Source organism: Gavia stellata, chromosome 7 (genome assembly GCF_030936135.1).
Source record: "Gavia stellata isolate bGavSte3 chromosome 7, bGavSte3.hap2, whole genome shotgun sequence".
Classification (NCBI taxonomy): domain Eukaryota; kingdom Metazoa; phylum Chordata; class Aves; order Gaviiformes; family Gaviidae; genus Gavia; species Gavia stellata.
Window position 1 is genome coordinate 7,156,386 of NC_082600.1, and position 18,647 is coordinate 7,175,032.

At 50.4% G+C, this 18,647-nt stretch overlaps 1 protein-coding gene across 1 annotated transcript in view; it reads left to right on the forward strand.

Annotated features, from left to right (window-relative positions):
- Positions 1-18,647, forward strand: part of DAAM1 (dishevelled associated activator of morphogenesis 1) — an 80,650-nt gene that overhangs the window by 27,095 nt on the left and 34,908 nt on the right. The window contains exon 3 of the mRNA XM_059819173.1: positions 6,135-6,224. Coding sequence (XP_059675156.1) covers positions 6,135-6,224 — 90 coding nt within the window. The remainder of the gene's footprint in view (positions 1-6,134; positions 6,225-18,647) is intronic.

The following is an 18,647-nucleotide window of genomic DNA, read 5'->3' on the forward strand; positions in this document are numbered from 1 at the left end:
GTGTTAATCAAAATGGGAGAAGGGTTTTCCAGATGATGTCGGTGAAAAGGTCACAGAAGGCTGAGCTCAATAAATAAAAAAAAAAGTATATATGCGGTTATAGATATCTATTACAACAAAAAAGATTGAGAAACCTAAGTAGATACTTCTCTTTTAAAAGACATTACTATTGGAATATGAACACCTTTAAAACCTTTAGCGTGTTAAAATAATTAATTAAATGAAATAATAATAAAGCAGTATGTACTGTCTGCCTCAGGTGTTTGAACTGATGGGAACATGAACCAGCTGCAGCTAGACTTTATTGAGGAGCTAAATCAGCTATTGATGGCCGTAATCTTTCCTGCAGAAGAAGAAAGGAACACGTATTTTATTTACGTCGGTCCAATGCGTTCAGGTCAATAAGTGAAAACTGCAGAGCAGGGTGGATTGGGGTCTTTCCTTTTCCAGTCTGGGGCTAAAAATTCAATGTGGGAAGAGGTCGACTAGGTGTGAGCGCTTCAAAGTGCTTACACGTTATTCCTCGTTGCTGCTGTTAATTCTCTTGCTGTGGGCCATTTCCTTTATTAAAAAAATTCATTACGTGATAAAGGCAAAATTAATAAAAATCTTCTATCCTTTAGGCTTATTCATTAATAAATATGAATAGTTGCATTTTGTTCACGTTCTGTAATTCCAGCTGCAGGTTGTCATGGGTAAATTACAAATACATCATGATAATATTGGCTGGCACCCGTTTGTCTGGAAGGTTGTTTTTAAGTTCTCAAGGTCCTATGAAAAGACGTGTGCTAGGGAGGAGGCATTTTTATTACTAATACTAAAAATAAAAGAATTCATCTGCTACCTTCCTATTTAAAAAAAAAACCAAACCTAAGATAAATCTGCATACATCGAGAATTATAATCTCCTAAATAAATGTTGCAGATGGAGGAGCTCCTCCTGCGGTGCAGGATGCGTGCGACGGCTGTTGTTGTTTGCACTGTAACAGCCACTGATTAATAAATCTGTTTCTTTAGGAAAACAGCTTAAAAAGAAAATAACGAGCTAAGTAAGATCGATTCTGAGGTGGAGGTTTATGTGGAGGTTTATGGCACGCCGGTGCAGATCGCCGTCAGGGCTGGCAGTCGCGGGCAGGCAGCCGCCCAGCTGGCCGTGCGGGCAGCGCCTTGGCGCAGCGGAAGACGATTAGATGAGGTACGGGGGAAAAATGCTGATTGCCGTTTCCCTTGACACTGCAGCATTCTGGGATAAATCAAATTGATGAACTTGGAGAAGAATGCCTGGAAGAGGGTGAAAAAGTGATATGACCCCTGAGAAAGGAAGCTGGTGCAGGCTTCAACAGGCCATTATTTATTTATTTATTAATTCCCATGCTGTACCAGTTAATGCCAAATGTTGCCAAAAAAGTTCCTGCTTCTTTCTTTCTTTCTATTTTTTTTTTCTTTTTTGAGCAATCTTGGATCTCTCATGCTTTATTTGAGGATGCAGAACATCTTGCCTTTACGTGCTGTAGTCTCACTTGCAGAAGTTTCTAAACTCTGTGCATCCATCCATCAGGAGTAAATTAACTTTCTCTTTATTATGTTGGTCATTTATTGACCTAGTGACGTCTTTCTGTATGTGTGTGTGTGTGTATATATATATGCACACATATGTATGTATATATAAACCCAGAACAAGACAGCAAATTTTAATTAATTTTTATTTCAATTATGACAATGGATAACCTCCTTATTTTTCCCTGTCACCTCCATTTATTACTGTTACACAATTTATCAGCCAGAAAGGTGCATTAGACTGATAAGTTTTTCATCTTTTTTCCTACCCCCTCTGAAGATACTCCGGAGGTGCAGACCTCTGTAAAGGGAATCATCCCTTACTTAAACTCTACTCCCCAGCTACTTCTTGCAGAATTTTTGGTGGCCCACAGCACCTGTGGGCTGTAGGGGAAGAACCGGTGATAGCCGTGCTGGGGTGTTGCAGCCATGGATGGGCAGTACGCGGGCTTATCCAGCTCCGAGAGCCCATCCTGGAGCTTGTTTCCGAGGTCAGAGATTTGCAGCATCCTGCCGGCTTTCTGCCGTTGCCCCCATTAAAGCCCATGGCTCTCGGCCCATGGAAGATGCTCATTAAAACATCCTCCGTGGCATGGGTGAAGCAGCAGGGACAGGAGCTTGCACTGAAGGACCACGCCATCGTGCTGTGAGTGTCCCTGCAACAGCCTGTGGCTAGACTTGATGCCTTCTCTGCTGGGAGGCTCAAATATTTCTTCCAGCGGCAGTGCCTTGCATTTGTGCTTGATCTGGCTTTGCCTTCGGAAGGTGGTTGGAGACTACCTTGACTGCAAACCAGAGAGGTGGTAGAGTCTCCATCTTTGGAGATGTTCAAAATCTGCCTGGACATTGTCCTGGGCAATGGCTCTAGGTGGCCGTGCTTGATCAGGGGGTTGGACCAGAGGACCTCCGGTGACCGGGTCTCCTCATACCACCCAATTGCCAGCTGAGGAAAGTAGGGACCATGGGAACAGCTCCCTGCTGAGCACCTCCAAGGCAAAGGTGTAGGGAGGGATGAAAACTTGTTTAGCCCATGGGGTCCTGCTCACAGCGTGCTGAGCTGAGCCACATGTTTCTGAGGTAGCTTTAGGAGAATGGCGTGGGATCACCTTCACTGGAGCTCGTGCTGTGCTCAGAGAGAGGAGGAGGTTTGCTTGGCTTGAACGGAGAGCCATCAGCAAAGCAAGCCGCATGGAAGTATTTTACCTCCTAGAAACAGCAACTACATGCCGAGAATCAAATCTCCCCATGAGTTTTTTTTTAAGTCATATTCAAATGAAGATTTAATGTTGAAACATGTTTCCTGATCTAAAGGTGAATAGTTTAACTGTACAGGATAAATATTTAAGAGGAGCATATCTCTTTCCAGTAAAAACACTCTGGGCAGAGACTTCCTTTTGGTAGCAAAATGAGGCTGTTATTTTACGTGCCTTTGACCCGATTCCAAAAAAGTATTTAAAATAGTGAAGTTGGCAGATCTTGCCGTGGGAGGCAGCCAGGTGGAAGGGGCAGAGCCGTGAAAGGTGAGGCTGAAGTGAGGGGTGAGGGACACTGACTTACTGGTTATCTTCTCACTCTTCAACATCCACCAACATTGCACGCTGTAGCGGGAGTGCATGGCTTGCCAATAGCCTATAAAATTAATTGCCAGTTAGAATCACCTAATCGAGCTCATGATGATTAATGGAAGGTGCATATGGGTTTGAGGTTATGCACAGCTTCTCTGCCGCGTTTCAACTCCGCTGTGCAATTGCAAAAGGCTCTGTCAGAGCTCTGTTTGTACGGTGGTCTGTGAGCCACTGGGCGATGGCTGATGTTCCTGTCCCCTCTTGATCTTTTGGAGTTTGAAGGGCAGTTTATGAGCAACCTGCCTGGGGCCAAGGAGTACTGAAATACCCATTACTGAGCGTAAACGAAGGGCTAGAGGTGGGTGCAGGAATCCCCATGCACATAAATACAGCAAAGACCTGACTCTTCACGGTTAAGTCACTGTTACAGCTCGGAATAACAGTCATTAGTCATTGTTTGATTATGAGGATTGTTGTATTCACTGGGTGCCACGTAGTATTTATTTAACACCTCTCCCAAGCATCCTGCAAGATATCATTAGGTAGGTGTTGCTGAGTGATGCAGGGCTGCGATGACTGAGCATATTGGAGCCGGGGCACAATGAAACGTGCTGTGTAGGGCTCAGAAGCATTTCTGCACCTTTTTTGGATGTGTTTGCACGTTGTCATGTACCAGCACCTAATATGTACTTCTGCTTTATTCCTTCTTGCTCCTGCTTAGGCTTCAGCTCCGTTTAGATTTTTTTTCTTGGTTAATAAATCTTCACGTTTGCACAAGTTGTATTTTTAGGGTATGTGTATTTTGAAAGTTTCAATAAATATTTTTCTAAGAACCTAAGTACAGAAGTGTGTGGCTGGTGCTTTCATGCTTGAATCCCAGATTCCTGTGGCAGGGACATGGGATCGCAGTGGAAGCATTTTCCTGCACTCAAACCCTCACTGCAGAGGTAAATATTCATCAGGAGACCCTTGTCCTCTCCCACACTCCCAGATGTACTTTTCTAACAAGCTGAATTTCCCAGTGTCAGGTGTCATCCTGTTGGCCACCTTTAGACCTGCAGAATTTGGGCTGAAGCAGAGCTTGGGTGTCTGACCGGCTGGTAGCCTGAGGAGACACAAAGGGAGAAAGACATCAAGTGCAATTTCTGTTTTTCACATGCACAAGACGTGGAAGGCTGACAAGACTTGCCCAAGGCTGGGAAGGAGATCGGTTGCTGGATATGAATCCCTGACCTCCCAAATTATAGGGGCGGGGGATATTTGAAAGCAGCGCTCGTTGGAGGAGTCCCTAAGCCAGGTCTCAGATTGGGCTCAGGCTCTCTCAGTCCTCACTTTTTTCCAAGCCTCTCTCACGGCAGCACGTTTATTTCTGTTGTAAGGGCATCTTGCAAGTCTGCTTCCAGAGCTCCACCGACGTCAGCTCTGCGCAGCACGGTGGTTTGAAGAGTCACTCAATATGGGGGGAAAAAGTCAAGGAAGAGGCAAAGCTCCTCTTTGTATATGTAACAGAAAAAGCTCTATGACACCTTTCCTTTCGAGGAGTAATTTCATCGGGAAGTGAAATTGATACCTGAAGTGGATGTATAAGCCTCTCTGAGATGTTCACAGGACCGCCTGCAGCACTCCGTTGCTGCGTGTTGCGCTGGCGGGCCCTTGGGTTTGGGTTACAAGATAGCTGAAGGCTCCCTTCCTTGGCTACTGGGTGCAATATGAGCTGTACTTAGATCAGCTGAATTTCTTCCTGGCCTGTGGGGTTACTGATGCAGGGACCTGTCTTTCCCCATAGGCATCTTGTTCAGCCTTCGCCAAATGGGGCTTTTACCTTTGACTGGGGTATCAGGGGCTACCAGCTTGAGTTGATAAGTGTTATTATTCAGGCAGGGAAACTTCAATGGGTCTTTCTTTTTTTTCCTTTTTTAGTTGCTGGAATTAAGTCTGTAATTTTTAATGGAGAGCCTTTTAATTAAATCCACTGGCTGGGTGGGATGAGTTGGCTGGAGGCCACGGCAGGGCTCTCCTGTGACCTTCTACAGCATCTACAGTGGTCCCACCACTGTGCCAACACCCCTCCAGCACAAGGGTTGTCATCAGTGGTGGTGATTTTAAGAGACATCCATGGTTGTAAGATCAATGTTGGCTTTAGCAATGAGCCTCCCAGCCCTGCCTGAATATTTTATTTAGTTCTCTGATAAAAGCTTTGACCTACATCTAGCACCAGGAAGCGACAAGGCTTTGATAATACTCGGGCATCCCGGCGGAGGGCATGCTGCTAACCGAGCCTCAAAGCCAAAGATGGATGTGTCCTTTAAAACAAAATCAGATAAACCAATAAAGGTTTCAGTCAGTAAACAGCTTTATCTCTGCCAGAAAATATGTAGTCCAGTTTTGATGGAGAGGATGTACCTCTTTATGAACTGTAGATATTAGGAAAAGCTCTTTCTGTTTTTAGTTATAGGAAAACAAACCAAAAGCCAAAAAAACCCCTCAATTTTTGATGATATGAGGGTGTCGGTGATGGAAATGGGCTGGACAACTCAGGTTGCTCAGTGGTGAAGCCATTATCTGGGGTGGTAAAAAAGAAAGGTCCAATTTGAATTTTTCTTCACTGTACGTATCTTAGATGTGTTCTATCATCCGGAGGTCTCAATCCTCTGTGCAAGGCTAGCTTGCAGGCAGCTGTACCAGCTTCATGGGTGTCCTTTCTAAAACACTTGCTGCCTTTAAAAGCAACGGAGGCAATGTCTGGGAGGAACGAGGCAGAGAGGTTTGCAGCCCTGTCCTCCCGGCAGCCAGCTGTAGCCCAGGAGTCAGGGGGAGGTCAGCAACAGCAGGACGAGAATTAGCATCATTGCCCTGACAAATCAATAGTCACGGGGCGATGCTGCAGGACCATCGCTGCACTGTGGTGTGGCCCCACATTGATTTACACCACTTATCTGGGGGGTTGCGTCTGTGCCATCACCAGTTTGTGTACTCATGTTGCATGTTTTGTGGGTTTTTTTCCCCTTTCCAGGATGAACTTGACCTCACGGACAAGCACAGAGAGGCCATGTTCGCGCTGCCGGCGGAGAAGAAGTGGCAGATCTACTGCAGCAAGAAGAAAGTAAGAGACCCGTCCGCTCTGTGGTTGGGGGCTGAGTCCCTTCCCTCCCATGCAGGGTGGGGAGGAGATGTGGGGCGGGACACAGGTCTCTTGACATGCTGAGTGGTGTTTGGGGTGTCACAGAAACGCATCTGTTCCTTCAGTCTCTGAAATGCCGAGCCCTTCCTCCCTAGCCCATTCAGGCTGGAGGAGGTGTCCCCACACCCTGCATGGGTGTCCCCCACCCCATACTCATCCCTGCCAGCACAAGCAGGGCCACGTGCAGCTCCATGGCCATTGAGGTTGGCATTGCGGCAGCAAGGGGCTGCTCTGGTCACCATCTCTCTTGGCCCCGTTCTCCTCTGCTGTTGTCTCGGGGCCCAGTTACAACCTGCCCGAAAGCCTCCCCCTCCCCTGGGTTTCCAGTTTGCTGCCATGAAACAGGCTGGGGCGTCATTTTTGTCCTCCCACCGGCTCTTCCCAGAGGATGGCACAAATGGAAAGTGCCGCTGGGGAAGCTGTGCCCCCGCAGCGCAGCCTGTGAGAGATTTGGCCCAGCGGTTGCTTTTAGGGTGAAGCTGTGTGACCCCTGGGGCAATGAAGGGCTCTAGGTTCACAGGCAGAACCGAGATACCGCTGATAAGAGACCAGGGTTGACGTGAGTCGCTGATCTGTCTGCTGAGCTCCCAGCATGATGCGTCCGCTCTGCGTTGTTGCCCTCGCGGCCACGTTTCTCAAGCTGAGAACATGCACGGACATCTTCCCAATGCTGAGATATGCTGACGTCTCAGCTTGGTCAAGATCTGAGGTTCATCTGCAGCAAATCAACGCCCAGGAGACCGATATGCCACAGCCTGTGGTGGCTGTGGCAGGTTCGTGATTGTGGCATGCAGCGATGCTGGTGCTGGCTCTCACGGTCCGTCCAGCACGGGGGAGACTGCCTCACCACCTTTCTCCCTTGGTTCATTTGCTTTTGCTCCTGGGGTCAGGCAGCCCAGGTGGCACGGGGTACCACAGGCTGTCCACCTGCCAGGTGGCCAAAATCAATCTTTTCTTCCCCAGTAAACTGAATTTTTTTGCCGCTGTGTGTTGGCACAGGAGTTACCCCCCAGCTATCTGTGCTGGAACCCATTTTCCCTCCCAGCCTTGGCCAAAGCAGAGGTCCTGCAGGCCATACCACCGTGGGGAGAAATGGGGCAAAAATCTTCAATCTCGGGAGGACGTTGAGGCCTGCAAGGGAAATGCCCCCAGTTGGGGGCATGGACCTGTTAGAGCAGGTCCAGAGGAGGGCCACAAAATTGATCCCAGGGCTGGAACGCCTCTCCTATGAGGAGGACAGGCTGAGAGAGTTGGGGTTGTTCAGCCTGGAGAAGAGAAGGCTCCAGGGAGACCTTATTGCAGCCTTCCAGTAGTTAAAGGGGGCTTAGAAGAAAGATGGGGACAGACTTTTTAGTAGGGCCTGTTGCAACAGGACAAGGGGTAATGGTTTTAAACTAAAAGAGGGTAAATTCAGACTAGATGTAAGGAAGACATTTTTTACAATGAGGGTGGTGAGGCACTGGCACAGGTTGCCCAGAGAGGTGGGAGATGCCCCATCCCTGGAAACCTTCAAGGTCAGGTTGGACGGGGCTCTGAGCAACCTGGTCTGGTTGAAGATGTCCCTGCGTATTGCAGGAGGGTTGGACTAGATGACCTTCAAAGGTCCCTTCCAACCCAAACCATTCTACAGTTCTATGATTCTGTGACTCAGTCCCCAAATTTGCTGCTGCGTCCCCTGACCTGGCTGCAGGAGTTGGCTCGGCAGTGCTGGCGGTCGCCTGGCCCTGCTCGAAGCGCGCTTGCTGCTGTTAATGCCTCTTTTCTCCTGCTGTAGCAATGGCACCAGATTTTCAGGCGTGTTTTAGGCCAAGAGCAGGCTTACCTTGCTCATGTAGGATTAAGTTTTAAGCCTCTCATGAATACCCCTGAAATCCCTGTGTTATTGTTAGACGGAGGCCCGCCATGCCCGAGATTTAAATCGGAGGGGAGAAGAGATGTTAACAAATTACAGGCACTGGTCTGAATCAACAAGAAAACGGGCAGGGGATGCTCGCTCGTCACTGCCTGTCAAATAAGCAGAGCCGTGCTCTGGTGAGTCTGGTTAAGGGGAGAAAACAGAGACTTAAATCACGCAAAGCCGTGTAATTATTAATGTGAGTGGAGATTATGTACTATCTAATCTCATGGAGAAGGGTTTAGATGGGGCTGATGGTGCCTTTTTCCCATTCCAGCACCTCCTTGCGCTCAGGGTTTTTTAAAAACCATGCTGAGAAACTCCCTGCTCCGGGGGGGGTGTTGAAGGAAGGAGCCATAGAAGTGCCCCGTGGCATCCTCAGGGGTCCTCAGAGCAGGCACCCATCCGAGGCTGGATCCTGGCTGCTGTTCTGCCCTGGTCCTCGTTCCTCTGGCTGCTCTCAGCCACTCCTTCCCTACTTGTGCCATCTCGGTACTGCAAAGTGTATGTGCCACTGCTTGCTCTGAAGGAGATGTGCTGGTGGAGATGAATGTTTTACTCCTGCTTTTCATGGTTTAATGGGCATGGTGGTGTTAGTTGATGGTTGGACTTGATGATCTTACAGGTATTTTCCAACCTTAGTGATTCTGTGATTCTGTGATTTTTAATTAAAAATGAGCGAGACCATATCAACAGAGGCTCCAGCAGTGGAGGAAACCAGGAATCATGTGGGCTGGCGAATGTGTCTGTATGCATGGCAGGCTCTAGGCAGTCCTGCTCCTATGTGAAGAGGACCGGTAGGCAGCAGAAACATTGATGGCTATCCCAGCGGCTCGTGGTAAATCTTACTCATGTACCTATGTTTTTATGAGGACAAATCACCTACAGGGTAGCCTGGCATCGAGGAGAGGGGCTGGGCTTCTCCAGCTGAGAGCAATGGCTGGGTTTTGGCCGGGGCAGTAGAGCTGGAGACAGGGCAGGGGTCCTACCTCCCTGCCCCGGCTGCAGGGAAGTCCAGGGTGCACCCCAACCCTTTGGCCTGCCTGTGTTTAATAGCAAGTTGTTGCTGGAGTTGCTGGTAACATCCAGTTTCACCTGGTGGGTGCCAGTGGCAAAGGCAAACATCAGTCACAGGCAGCTAGCTGCCTGACTTACCAAGGATCCAAAATTGGCCCCTGAGCAGTGTTTGCTCTTTCCTCTGCTGCCAATTTTGGCTCCCGTTGGAAACAGACTGTTAAGAGTCAGGCAACTTCGGTCGGTCAGACTTTGAGTCTGAAAGTCCAGTTTGAGACCAGTTGCAACAAGCTTCCCCTCGAAAAAGCAGCACAAATCAGGACAGAACGCTGCCCAACCTTCTCCCAGGGGCTTTCCTTGAAAATCAGCTTTGCCAGGCTCCAAAATATCTCCTGCTGTGGCTGTAGCCCGGTGGCTGTAGCCCGGGCAGCCAGGGCATTCCCCTGCCTCCATGGACAGCAAAGGTCTGTGCAGTGCAGAAAGCATCTGAATATCTGTCCCTTCAGCACGTTCCCTGCTGCTGTGTGCCATCTCTGGCACTTCTGCTTTGCCATAGGCAGCGGCAGACATACTCAGCTCTGCAGAGCGTGTCCCAGTGATGGCACATTTTATATATTCCCATGATAGGTAAGATTTGGTAAAAGGTGACCAAAACGAGACATTGTTGTGCTGGGTTGTCCTGGCAAGGGATTTGGCAGCACCTGGCCTCGGCAGTGCTTGTCGAGAGGAAATTAGGGAAAACTATCATATTTCCTTCCCTGGAATATTTCCCCCTGCCCTGCAGCTCCGTATCCTGGTTTCTCTGCCCTGCAAGCAGCTGTTTTTATCCCAGCCCACAGTACCAGCTTGTCAGGGCAGAGGTTTTGTCCTCCCTGATTCTCCATCCATGGAGACACCAGGTCTGATCCCAGCCCAGACCCTGCTCGGAGCAGGGGGATGCACTAGATGAATTCCCCATGGTTCTGTCCCACCTGCATCACCCTGTGATGCTCTGGGTTGGGGTAGAGGGATAAAAAGCATCTTGTGATGGGGGCTGGCGACTCTGTCGGCAGCGACCCACATGGGAACTGAAATCTGCATTAAATCCAGCAGTTGTGCAGCGCTTAAATCAGGAGAGAGATTTAAAGATTATTGGAGAGACCTTCTTTGAAGTCGTCAGCCCCCTCTACGGCTGTAATAAAGCAGGGAAATGCGAAGGTGGAGATGCATTAACAGCGGGATGAAATCTGCTTTTAGAAGTGGTATTTCTGGATGATGACTTGTTTCATACCTCATCCCGAAATATTTCACTCCCTGCTGGCCCCGCTCTCCAGGAGAGGATATTGTTCGGAAGCGCAGGGAGGAAGCAGGAGGGTTTCCAGCTTTATCGTTTCTTTGGCTGTGGGTTTGCTTCAGTGGAAGAGGGTGACTCAGGATGGCCTTTCTCAGGAGGCCACGCTCCGAAGGGAGTTAATAATTAACACTTTGTGCTTATTCTGCAGCACCTCTTAATTACAGGAGGTTTGGCTCCTGCCAGCTGATGTACGTAACACCAAGCTATTAAAGGAGCTCATCGGGTGATTTTTATGAGCCTCAAAATATGGGTGGATACAGGGGTGTTCAGGCAGAAGCTCAGCATAAATAACCAGGTGGAAGGGATCGGTAGCAAAAAGCAGCTCACGCGAATGCAGGGTCTGACTCTGCTCCCCTCCCTTTCGATTTGGCTGAGCCCTCTGAACATCTGTAAAGCCGGGGTAGGGGAAAAATGACCTTCAGGGATGCCAAGTGATGCTGCACTCTCTAAGCTCATGTTGAAAACCCGCTGGCATCGCTAACGCTGGGTGTGTAGCTCTTGGCAGCGTTAAGCTGTTCCCAGCAAGCAAAGCTTACATCTAAAATTTCCTCAGACATCAGATATAAAAGCAGGATCCCTTCACATTAGGAGAAGGCAGCGATGGTGTGTTTGCAGGGGAGAATGGGAAAAAATGGGATAAATAGGGAAATGAGTGATGGCTCTCCAGTAACACTATTTTCCCAGCCAGACAGCCTCTTTCTAACTGCGCCTTCCACTCGCTCTCTCCAGAGAGCTTCACTTTCCAGCTCGCTCTTCCACTTGTAGCTCAGTCCTGTGGCTGGTTCACGGGGCTTGTGTTTCCATCTATTTCCTTCATTTAAAAACCATCAATTATTTTAAAAAAATGTCAAGCAAAAAGCTGCAGTAGCAGAACTAAGAGCAAAAGCTGACAAAGATGGCATGCAGGGGAAGGAGGAAAAAATAGCTCGGCGTTTTGCTATGCTCCTGGGTCACCTGGGATGGATGAGAAACGTTCCACGGCCGCTGAGCATCCAGATATACCTGTGGTTACTGCAGCAGCAGGTTGAAATTTCATCTCGGGTGTCATTTTCTCGGGCTGACTGAGAGAAACGGGCTGTTTGCATGGCTGGGGGTATTTTTCAATAGGAAATGGTTATAGTTTTTATCTTTAAAGGTAATTCCCTTTTTAGTCCCAATCACAACACACTTTTGTTTAAGCGAGGTTTTTCTCCCTCTCCAGCCAAAAAATGCATCTGTTCGCAATCTTTTTGGATTTTAAAGCGAAGCTTTTCAAGCAGTGAACCAGCTGACTATGAAAGGCATCTGGTCATGCTATATTTGCTTATGGGGAGCATAATTTTTAAACCCTGGGAAAAGTGTACGAGGGCATGTGTGTATTTGTAGAGGAGAGGAGTGTTAGCATACAGAAAACCAGAGTTCTGGGATGGGACATTTCGGAATCTGAGATCCCAACTCAAGGAGAATCTGATGAAATTACAGCAGCATCGGTCCAGGGGAGGCGGCTTTAGTTGCATCGTTTAGGTTTTGTTGCAGGGATACCTGGGTGAGTTAAGTAGCTGGAGGGATGAGGAAAACACGGAGAGCTACAGTGGGCCAAAACCTCCGCCAGCGCATGCCTGGCGTGCCATGTCGGCGGAGCTGGGCTGGATTTAAACCCCCCCGTACAGGCTGCAGGCCTGTCGGTTTTAAAACCCGTCCGCACTGCTGTCTGATTCTTTTTTGACCTTGCAAACAGCATCCTGGTGGATCATCCACGGCAGAAAGGAAGCAGGGGTGTCCGAAACGCAGTGGGCTGCCAGCTGCCGCCAGCTTTCCCTTGCTCGGCCGTTACAGAGCAGCAAGGAGGGGTGGGGAACACTGTGCAAAATAAAAATGCAATCAGGAGGATGCGTAAAAATGAAGGGGGTTGCTTCTGTTTTTGCAGCAGGTGCCAGCTTGAAGAGGGTTTTTTTTTAACCCCTTGCTGTGACTTTCCCAGTGTGAAGTTCTCCTGGGGTAGACCAGCCTTGCAGGTGGTGCCAAGAGGGAGGTGAACCATCAGTCATGAGCGTTGTCGCTGAAGGGCTCTCTGGGGTTTGCTTGGAGCTGGCTGTTGCAAGCCAGCCCTTTCCTTCTGACTTGGTTTCACCTTGGAGGATTTAACCTGGTATGTTGGACATCAGGCGGCCGGGGAACCCGGCCAGCCGCCCTCCGGGGCTCAGTTATCCCAGAGCAGCTCCAGATCCATTACCACCACCACAGGCTGCGGGTGCAGGAAGGAGGCTGCTGGCTCAGACACAGACATCACCCACAGGCTGGGCACCTGAAAGGCATTGCCAGAAGCTTGATTTGGAAGAAAAGCAGCTGTAGCAAAGCACAGAGGAGCTTCTCAGACATCTTTCTCCCCACTGCCATGGGAACATGCTGTGAGCAGGAGGGTGCATTGCTCCCGGCGGCTGTGTTCCTGCAGGTCAGAGGGGCAGGAGCTCATGGAGATGCATGCTCCCAGTGTAAATCACAGTGCCCAAACAGGGCCAAGACCGGCCTGCGAACTGCTTTCATGCCACTGCTGGCGGAGCCACCACCTCCTCTGTGCTGCTGCCTGGTGTCCCAAGGATGGTCACTGGGAACAGCAAGGGCAGTCTGGCTGTGGGGGCTGCCGACACGCCGAGGGGGAGGCGTGCGGGCTGTGGAAGTGTCAGGCTTGTCACCAAGACGTGGCAGGGCTGGGGAGCATGAAATCTCCGCAGGAAGAGCAAAGCGATGGCTGGAGCTGGCAGATCAGTGACCTTCACTTGGAAAAGATCCTGCTAATGAGGTATCTTGACTGGGTGCTGCTTTCCCCGCGGCACCCGGCGCTGATGGAGGGGATGGAGCTTGTTCATCAGGTTCACACCACAACACCCCCCCGCCACTGCCACCGCAGTGCAGACAGCCGAGCGGCAGCATCCGTCAGCCCCGTGCATGGAGACTGGGGCGAAAGGGCAGCGCAGGCGAGGAGAGGGCACAGCAATGCCAGGGCCGCAGCTGACGTGATTTTTTGTATTTTTGCCAGGTCCCTGGAAGGAAGAAGTGGATGTTGGGGGGAGCAGGTGGGAACAAAGCAGGGGACAGGGTAAAGATTGCCCTTGGGTGCACAACTTTGGCATTTCCTAATTTTTGCAGCAGAGCACGTGTGTGGTGGCACGTCGGGGCCGCTTTCCAGAGGACAGCAAGGGATGTTGATGCAAATGTTACCGATGAGAAGGGATATCCGTCCCTGCACTGTGCAATTACAGCCATCAGCCTGCCTCTAGAAGAGCAACTCATAGTAAGCCGCAGCATGGCACTGGGCTGTCAGTGGGGTTCGGATCAGCCCTCATTTCTGTGCTTCCTGAGAGCGAACACAGTGAAGACCTAAATGCGGCCCACAGAAGAAGAAATTGGGAGATGTTCGTTTCCCCAGTGCCAGCTGGGCAGGATGCGATGGAGCATCCTGGAGAGCTGATGTTGGTGGTACGCAGCTCTGTGTCCAGGCATCCCTTGTCAAAGGCAGACTGCAAAATTCACATCCCCAAAACCCACCCTGGGTGCTGGGAAACAGTCTTACAAATCCACCCTTTAAAACCAGGATGCCTGGAGAGGTTCCTCCCTCCTCCTGGTTCTGAGCAAAGCCTGTGAGTCACTTCCCTCCAGGCTCCTTGCTTTGTCAGGAGATTTCTTTACTGCCACCGAATGCACTAAAGGACACTTATCAGTGTGCTGTAGACCATTAGCCACAGTAATTACCAGTGAGCAATGTCCTGCAGTGAGAGGAGGGAAGCCCGTGCCCTGATCTTTGCCTGCTTTATTGTGCTGTCCCCCCTTGCCTGGGAAGCTGCTTTCCGACAAGCCTGCCCGGCTGCTCATCTGAATTAATGAGGTTCTGCTGCACTTAATTGAGAGCGCTCTCTAAATTGGGGGTTTCAGGGAGGAAATGCAAGAGCCCGAGGGAGCCGAGCAAAGGGAAATATTTATAATGCAGCACATTAATTATAAATGAGCAGTTTAGCCAATTTTGTTGTTCAGCCTCCCCTCCGCCCCCCAGAGACCTTTATTTTTTTGCTCCACCGCTTCCTTTCAGCCTTAAATGAGCAGCAGGTCCGGATCCCTGCCCGCCTCACAGGTGTTTGCACCATGTGGAAAGGCCCTGGAATATGAGATGAGCCGGCCCCGCTGCTTTCCCACCCCATTCCTTGGCACGGGTCTTGCTCCCTGCCCAAATCTCCCAACTGGATACAGCCCATCATCTCTTGGTGCTGTGCAGTGGTGGAGACGTCACCACCCTTCCCAGCTGGTGTTGCTGCTGGGAGCACTGGTGAGAGAGGGATGCTCCTTGTAACCCAGGGTGATGGGGAGGACCTCCAGTGATGTCTCCAGGAGGTGACAGGAGCTGGTCCCTTTTTGGACCACGTTCAAGGCCCATGTCGGTGCCATGGTTCCGCCGTCCCCCGGGGCACCGTTTGCACACCAGCCTCTAAAGCAGGGCAGGAAAGCTGGGAAAATCACAATCTTTGCCTGCAGGGTTTGTGCAGAGCCTTCCCATGGCAGAGCGTAGGATGGATTGGAGGGGTGGGTTGGCAGACATGCACAGGGCTTGTGGCTCCCTGGCATCCCTCCCTCCTTCTTCAGTGGCTTCAACCCTATGCAATGCTACAGGCTGGGGGATGAGTGGCTGGAAGGCTGCCCTGCAGAAAAGGACCTGGGGGTGTTGATCGACAGCCGGCTGAATATGAGCCAGCAGTGTGCCCAGGTGGCCAAGAAGGCCAATGGCATCCTGGCCTGTATCAGAAATGGTGTGGCCAGCAGGAGCAGGGAGGTGATCGTGCGTCTGTACTCGGCACTGGTGAGGCCGCCCCTCGAATACTGTGTTCAGTTTTGGGCCCCTCACTACAAGAAAGGTATAGAGGTGCTGGAGCGTGTCCAGAGAAGGGCAATGAAGCTGGTGAGGGGTCTGGAGCACAAGTCTTATGAGGAGCGGCTGAGGGAGCTGGGGTTGTTCAGTCTGGAGAAGAGGAGGCTGAGGGGAGACCTTCTTGCTCTCTACAATTACCTGAAAAGGGGCTGCAGAGAGGTGGGTGTTGGCCTCTTCTCCCAAGTGACTAGCGACAGGACAAGAGGAAACTGCCTCAAGTTGCACCAGGGGAGGTTCAGATTGGATATTAGGAAAAATTTCTTTACTGAGAGAGTGGTGAAACACTGGAATAAGCTGCCCAGGGAGGTGGTGGAGTCACCATCCCTGGAGGTGTTCAAGGAACGTGTGGACGTGGCAGTGTGGGACATGGTTTAATGGGCATAGTGGGGTTGGGTTGATGGTTGGACTTGATGATCTTACAGGTCTTTTCCAACTGTTGTGATTCTGTGATTCTGTGATTCTGTGTACATGCTCTTCTGTTTCTGGTGCATATAGATGGCATGCTGTGTACGGCTGTGTGTACCAGGGAGGGGTGTGCTTTTGCACACAGGAGCAGATGAGAGTGTCCTTTAGGAAGGCATGCGATGTGAGCTGAGAAACCAGAAAAACCTGGCTGCCTATGTCAGATGGAATCATCACTGAGCAGGAAGGTGGCCTGAGCCTCACCCCAGCTGCTTGGCACCTCTGAGGGACCAGGGGGTCATCCAGCAGGAGAGGTGGGCGGCAGTGAATAGGGCCACCACCAAGAAACTGCCCTTTGGTTGCAGGAAAATAGTGCAAGCGATGCTCTGCAGATTGAACCTGCCATCGGGTGCAGCCTGACCTCACATCCCCACGTCCCCACGGTGGCTGGTCATGGGCAGTTCCCCTGTATCCTGCTCCAACCTCGCCCCCAGGGGCTGGTGGTCCCACCTGGGTTAAACTGACAGCACTAACTCACAGGTTGCAGAAATGATGTGTGTTTCCCTAGGGTGACAAATACTTTGCAAAATATGACAGTTTACTTTTCCCACCCTGCTCAGGAGAAGCAGAAGACTTTCCCTCGGCTCTGTGAGAGGTGGTGGTATAATTTGTGCCTTTCCATTCAACACGTAAATATAAATTACACCCCTGTTTCTCAAGCCCCCTGACACTTCCTCCGTGCTGCTGAACATCTTTTCAACAACCTGGATGTCTTTCGGCAGGCTGTGTGTGAGTGGACATGCCGGCTGCCAGGATTCCTGCGGGCACGGCAGGTGCTTCTCTGCACAATCTAGTAGGAAGCTCTGACCGACCAGACAGCTGCAAATGGGTGTCCTCTTCCCAGCCCCTTGGAAGGCATTGGGTTTCCCACACTGCGGTGGAAACCTCCCTCTGGCCATGGTTTCGGGTGGCCAAACTTGATGCTGGCAGGTGACAGTCCCTGCACGTGGTCCCAGACATGGCCAGAAATGCGGCAGGATAGGCAGCCGGACGGTCCCCGGGTTATTTGGAGAGGATTGCCTCACTGAGTCCATTTGCCAGCAGATAGCGAGAGGTCCCTGCCCCTCCGTCCTCTTGCCTTTGCTGGCGGCGAGTTTTTGAGAGAGGGGAAAGCAGAGAGAAGCCAGAGCATCCCGTTTTTCCTGGCTGTGAGAAGACCAAAGGCATCCCTGTCTCTCCCCATCAGGCTGGATGTTGCACGCTCAGCCAGCAGATGAGTGTTACTCTTTTTTTAAGCACTGTTTGGACAGGATGGGGACAGTTTTATTTGTTGCTGGCAAAAACTAACAATCAGAGCATGCGGAGGCAGGCGGTGGGACCTCCTTCAGGTTTATTAGATTTGGCACTAGCATGGATAGGACAGATTTTTTTGTTGTTTTTCTAACATCTCAGAAAAATTCTTGCTCTTTGCTGATTCCTGCTTGGTTAAAAAAAAAAAGAAATGTGGAGGGCAGGTGAATCAAGTGTTTCATTCAAAACGTCAGTTCTTGGCCGGAGAAGGAGGGGAGAACAACCCAAAGTATTAAAGCAGAGGGCAGGGAGAGCTGAATGCAGTCTTCTTGCTCAGGAAAGTTATTTTATTTGCTTTAAATTTGACCAGATCTGCAGAAGATAAAAAAAAAAGTGAGGCTCACGGATGTGCGTCCATCAGTGGGCAGCCTGCCCAAGGGATGTGTTTCCTAACCGTGTACATGGGCAGCCAGCATGGAGAGCTGCTCAGGGCATTCTGGTTACTGCCAGGCTGGATCACGACCACTCGGAGAGGGCTGGAGGTGGCCACAACAGTGGACAAGCAGCTTCTCTTGGCCTCAGCATGTCACAGGAGATGCCCAAGGGGTTGCCAGGTCCCTTGTTGGTCCCAGAATTCTTTTGTTCCCATCCCAGAGCCAGGCACAGCAAAGGGTCAGGTCAGCAGGGATGGGCTGCCCTTGGGGGAACTGGGTCCTGTCCAAATTACCTATCGCTGACTCCGTGTGTTCTCATTTTGGCAAGCTGCAGCTTGGGAAGTTTGGATGCACAAACATTCCCCATGTACTCCTCTTGAACCAGAGTAAATATTTGGGACTCTGCTCCTTGGGCTTGCTGAAATCATCCAGAGGATCAGTAGCTGTCTGCATGCACGGATGTGGGGGCAGAAAAGTAGGTTGTCCAGCTCCCACCGTTGCAGGCAGTTGCAGTGTAGGATGACGTCTGCAAACATCACTTAAAGTTAGGTAGGGGGCAAAGCTGTGCAGCGAGTTGGGCTGTGAACTGAAGACTGTTACTGAGAGATGTCTGGGATTTGTGTAGTATCGGTTGACTCTCCAGCCTAGACCTGTGTGGCATTTCTTCTGTGAATCCTTTTTCTTCTTTTGGTATAAGTTTTTTAGGAAAATACGGTGGGGGAAAGGGTTGATCTTGAAGTATTCCCTCAAAATCTGCCTATTTGCTCCAAGCAGTCCCTGGTGACATGCAGCGTAATTTATCTGAGCTGGGCTCAGAGGTCCTTTGGTGATGTCCTGCAAGAACATGGTAGAACCTTAAAACCCCTTGTGCATCCCACCAGACACAGGGCATTGTAGACCAGGATGACCAAATGAGGCTGTGCATCATTCAGTGTCATAGATCATGGGCCATGGGTGACATCCTTTAACAGGGGACATTGCCAGGTGCATGTTCCCTCCTAACACCTAAGGAAACCCCCAGAAGAGTTGTCTGTTGTGCCTGGAGTCTCTCTTAGGATGTTGCTAAGTCATGGTCCTGCTCCAA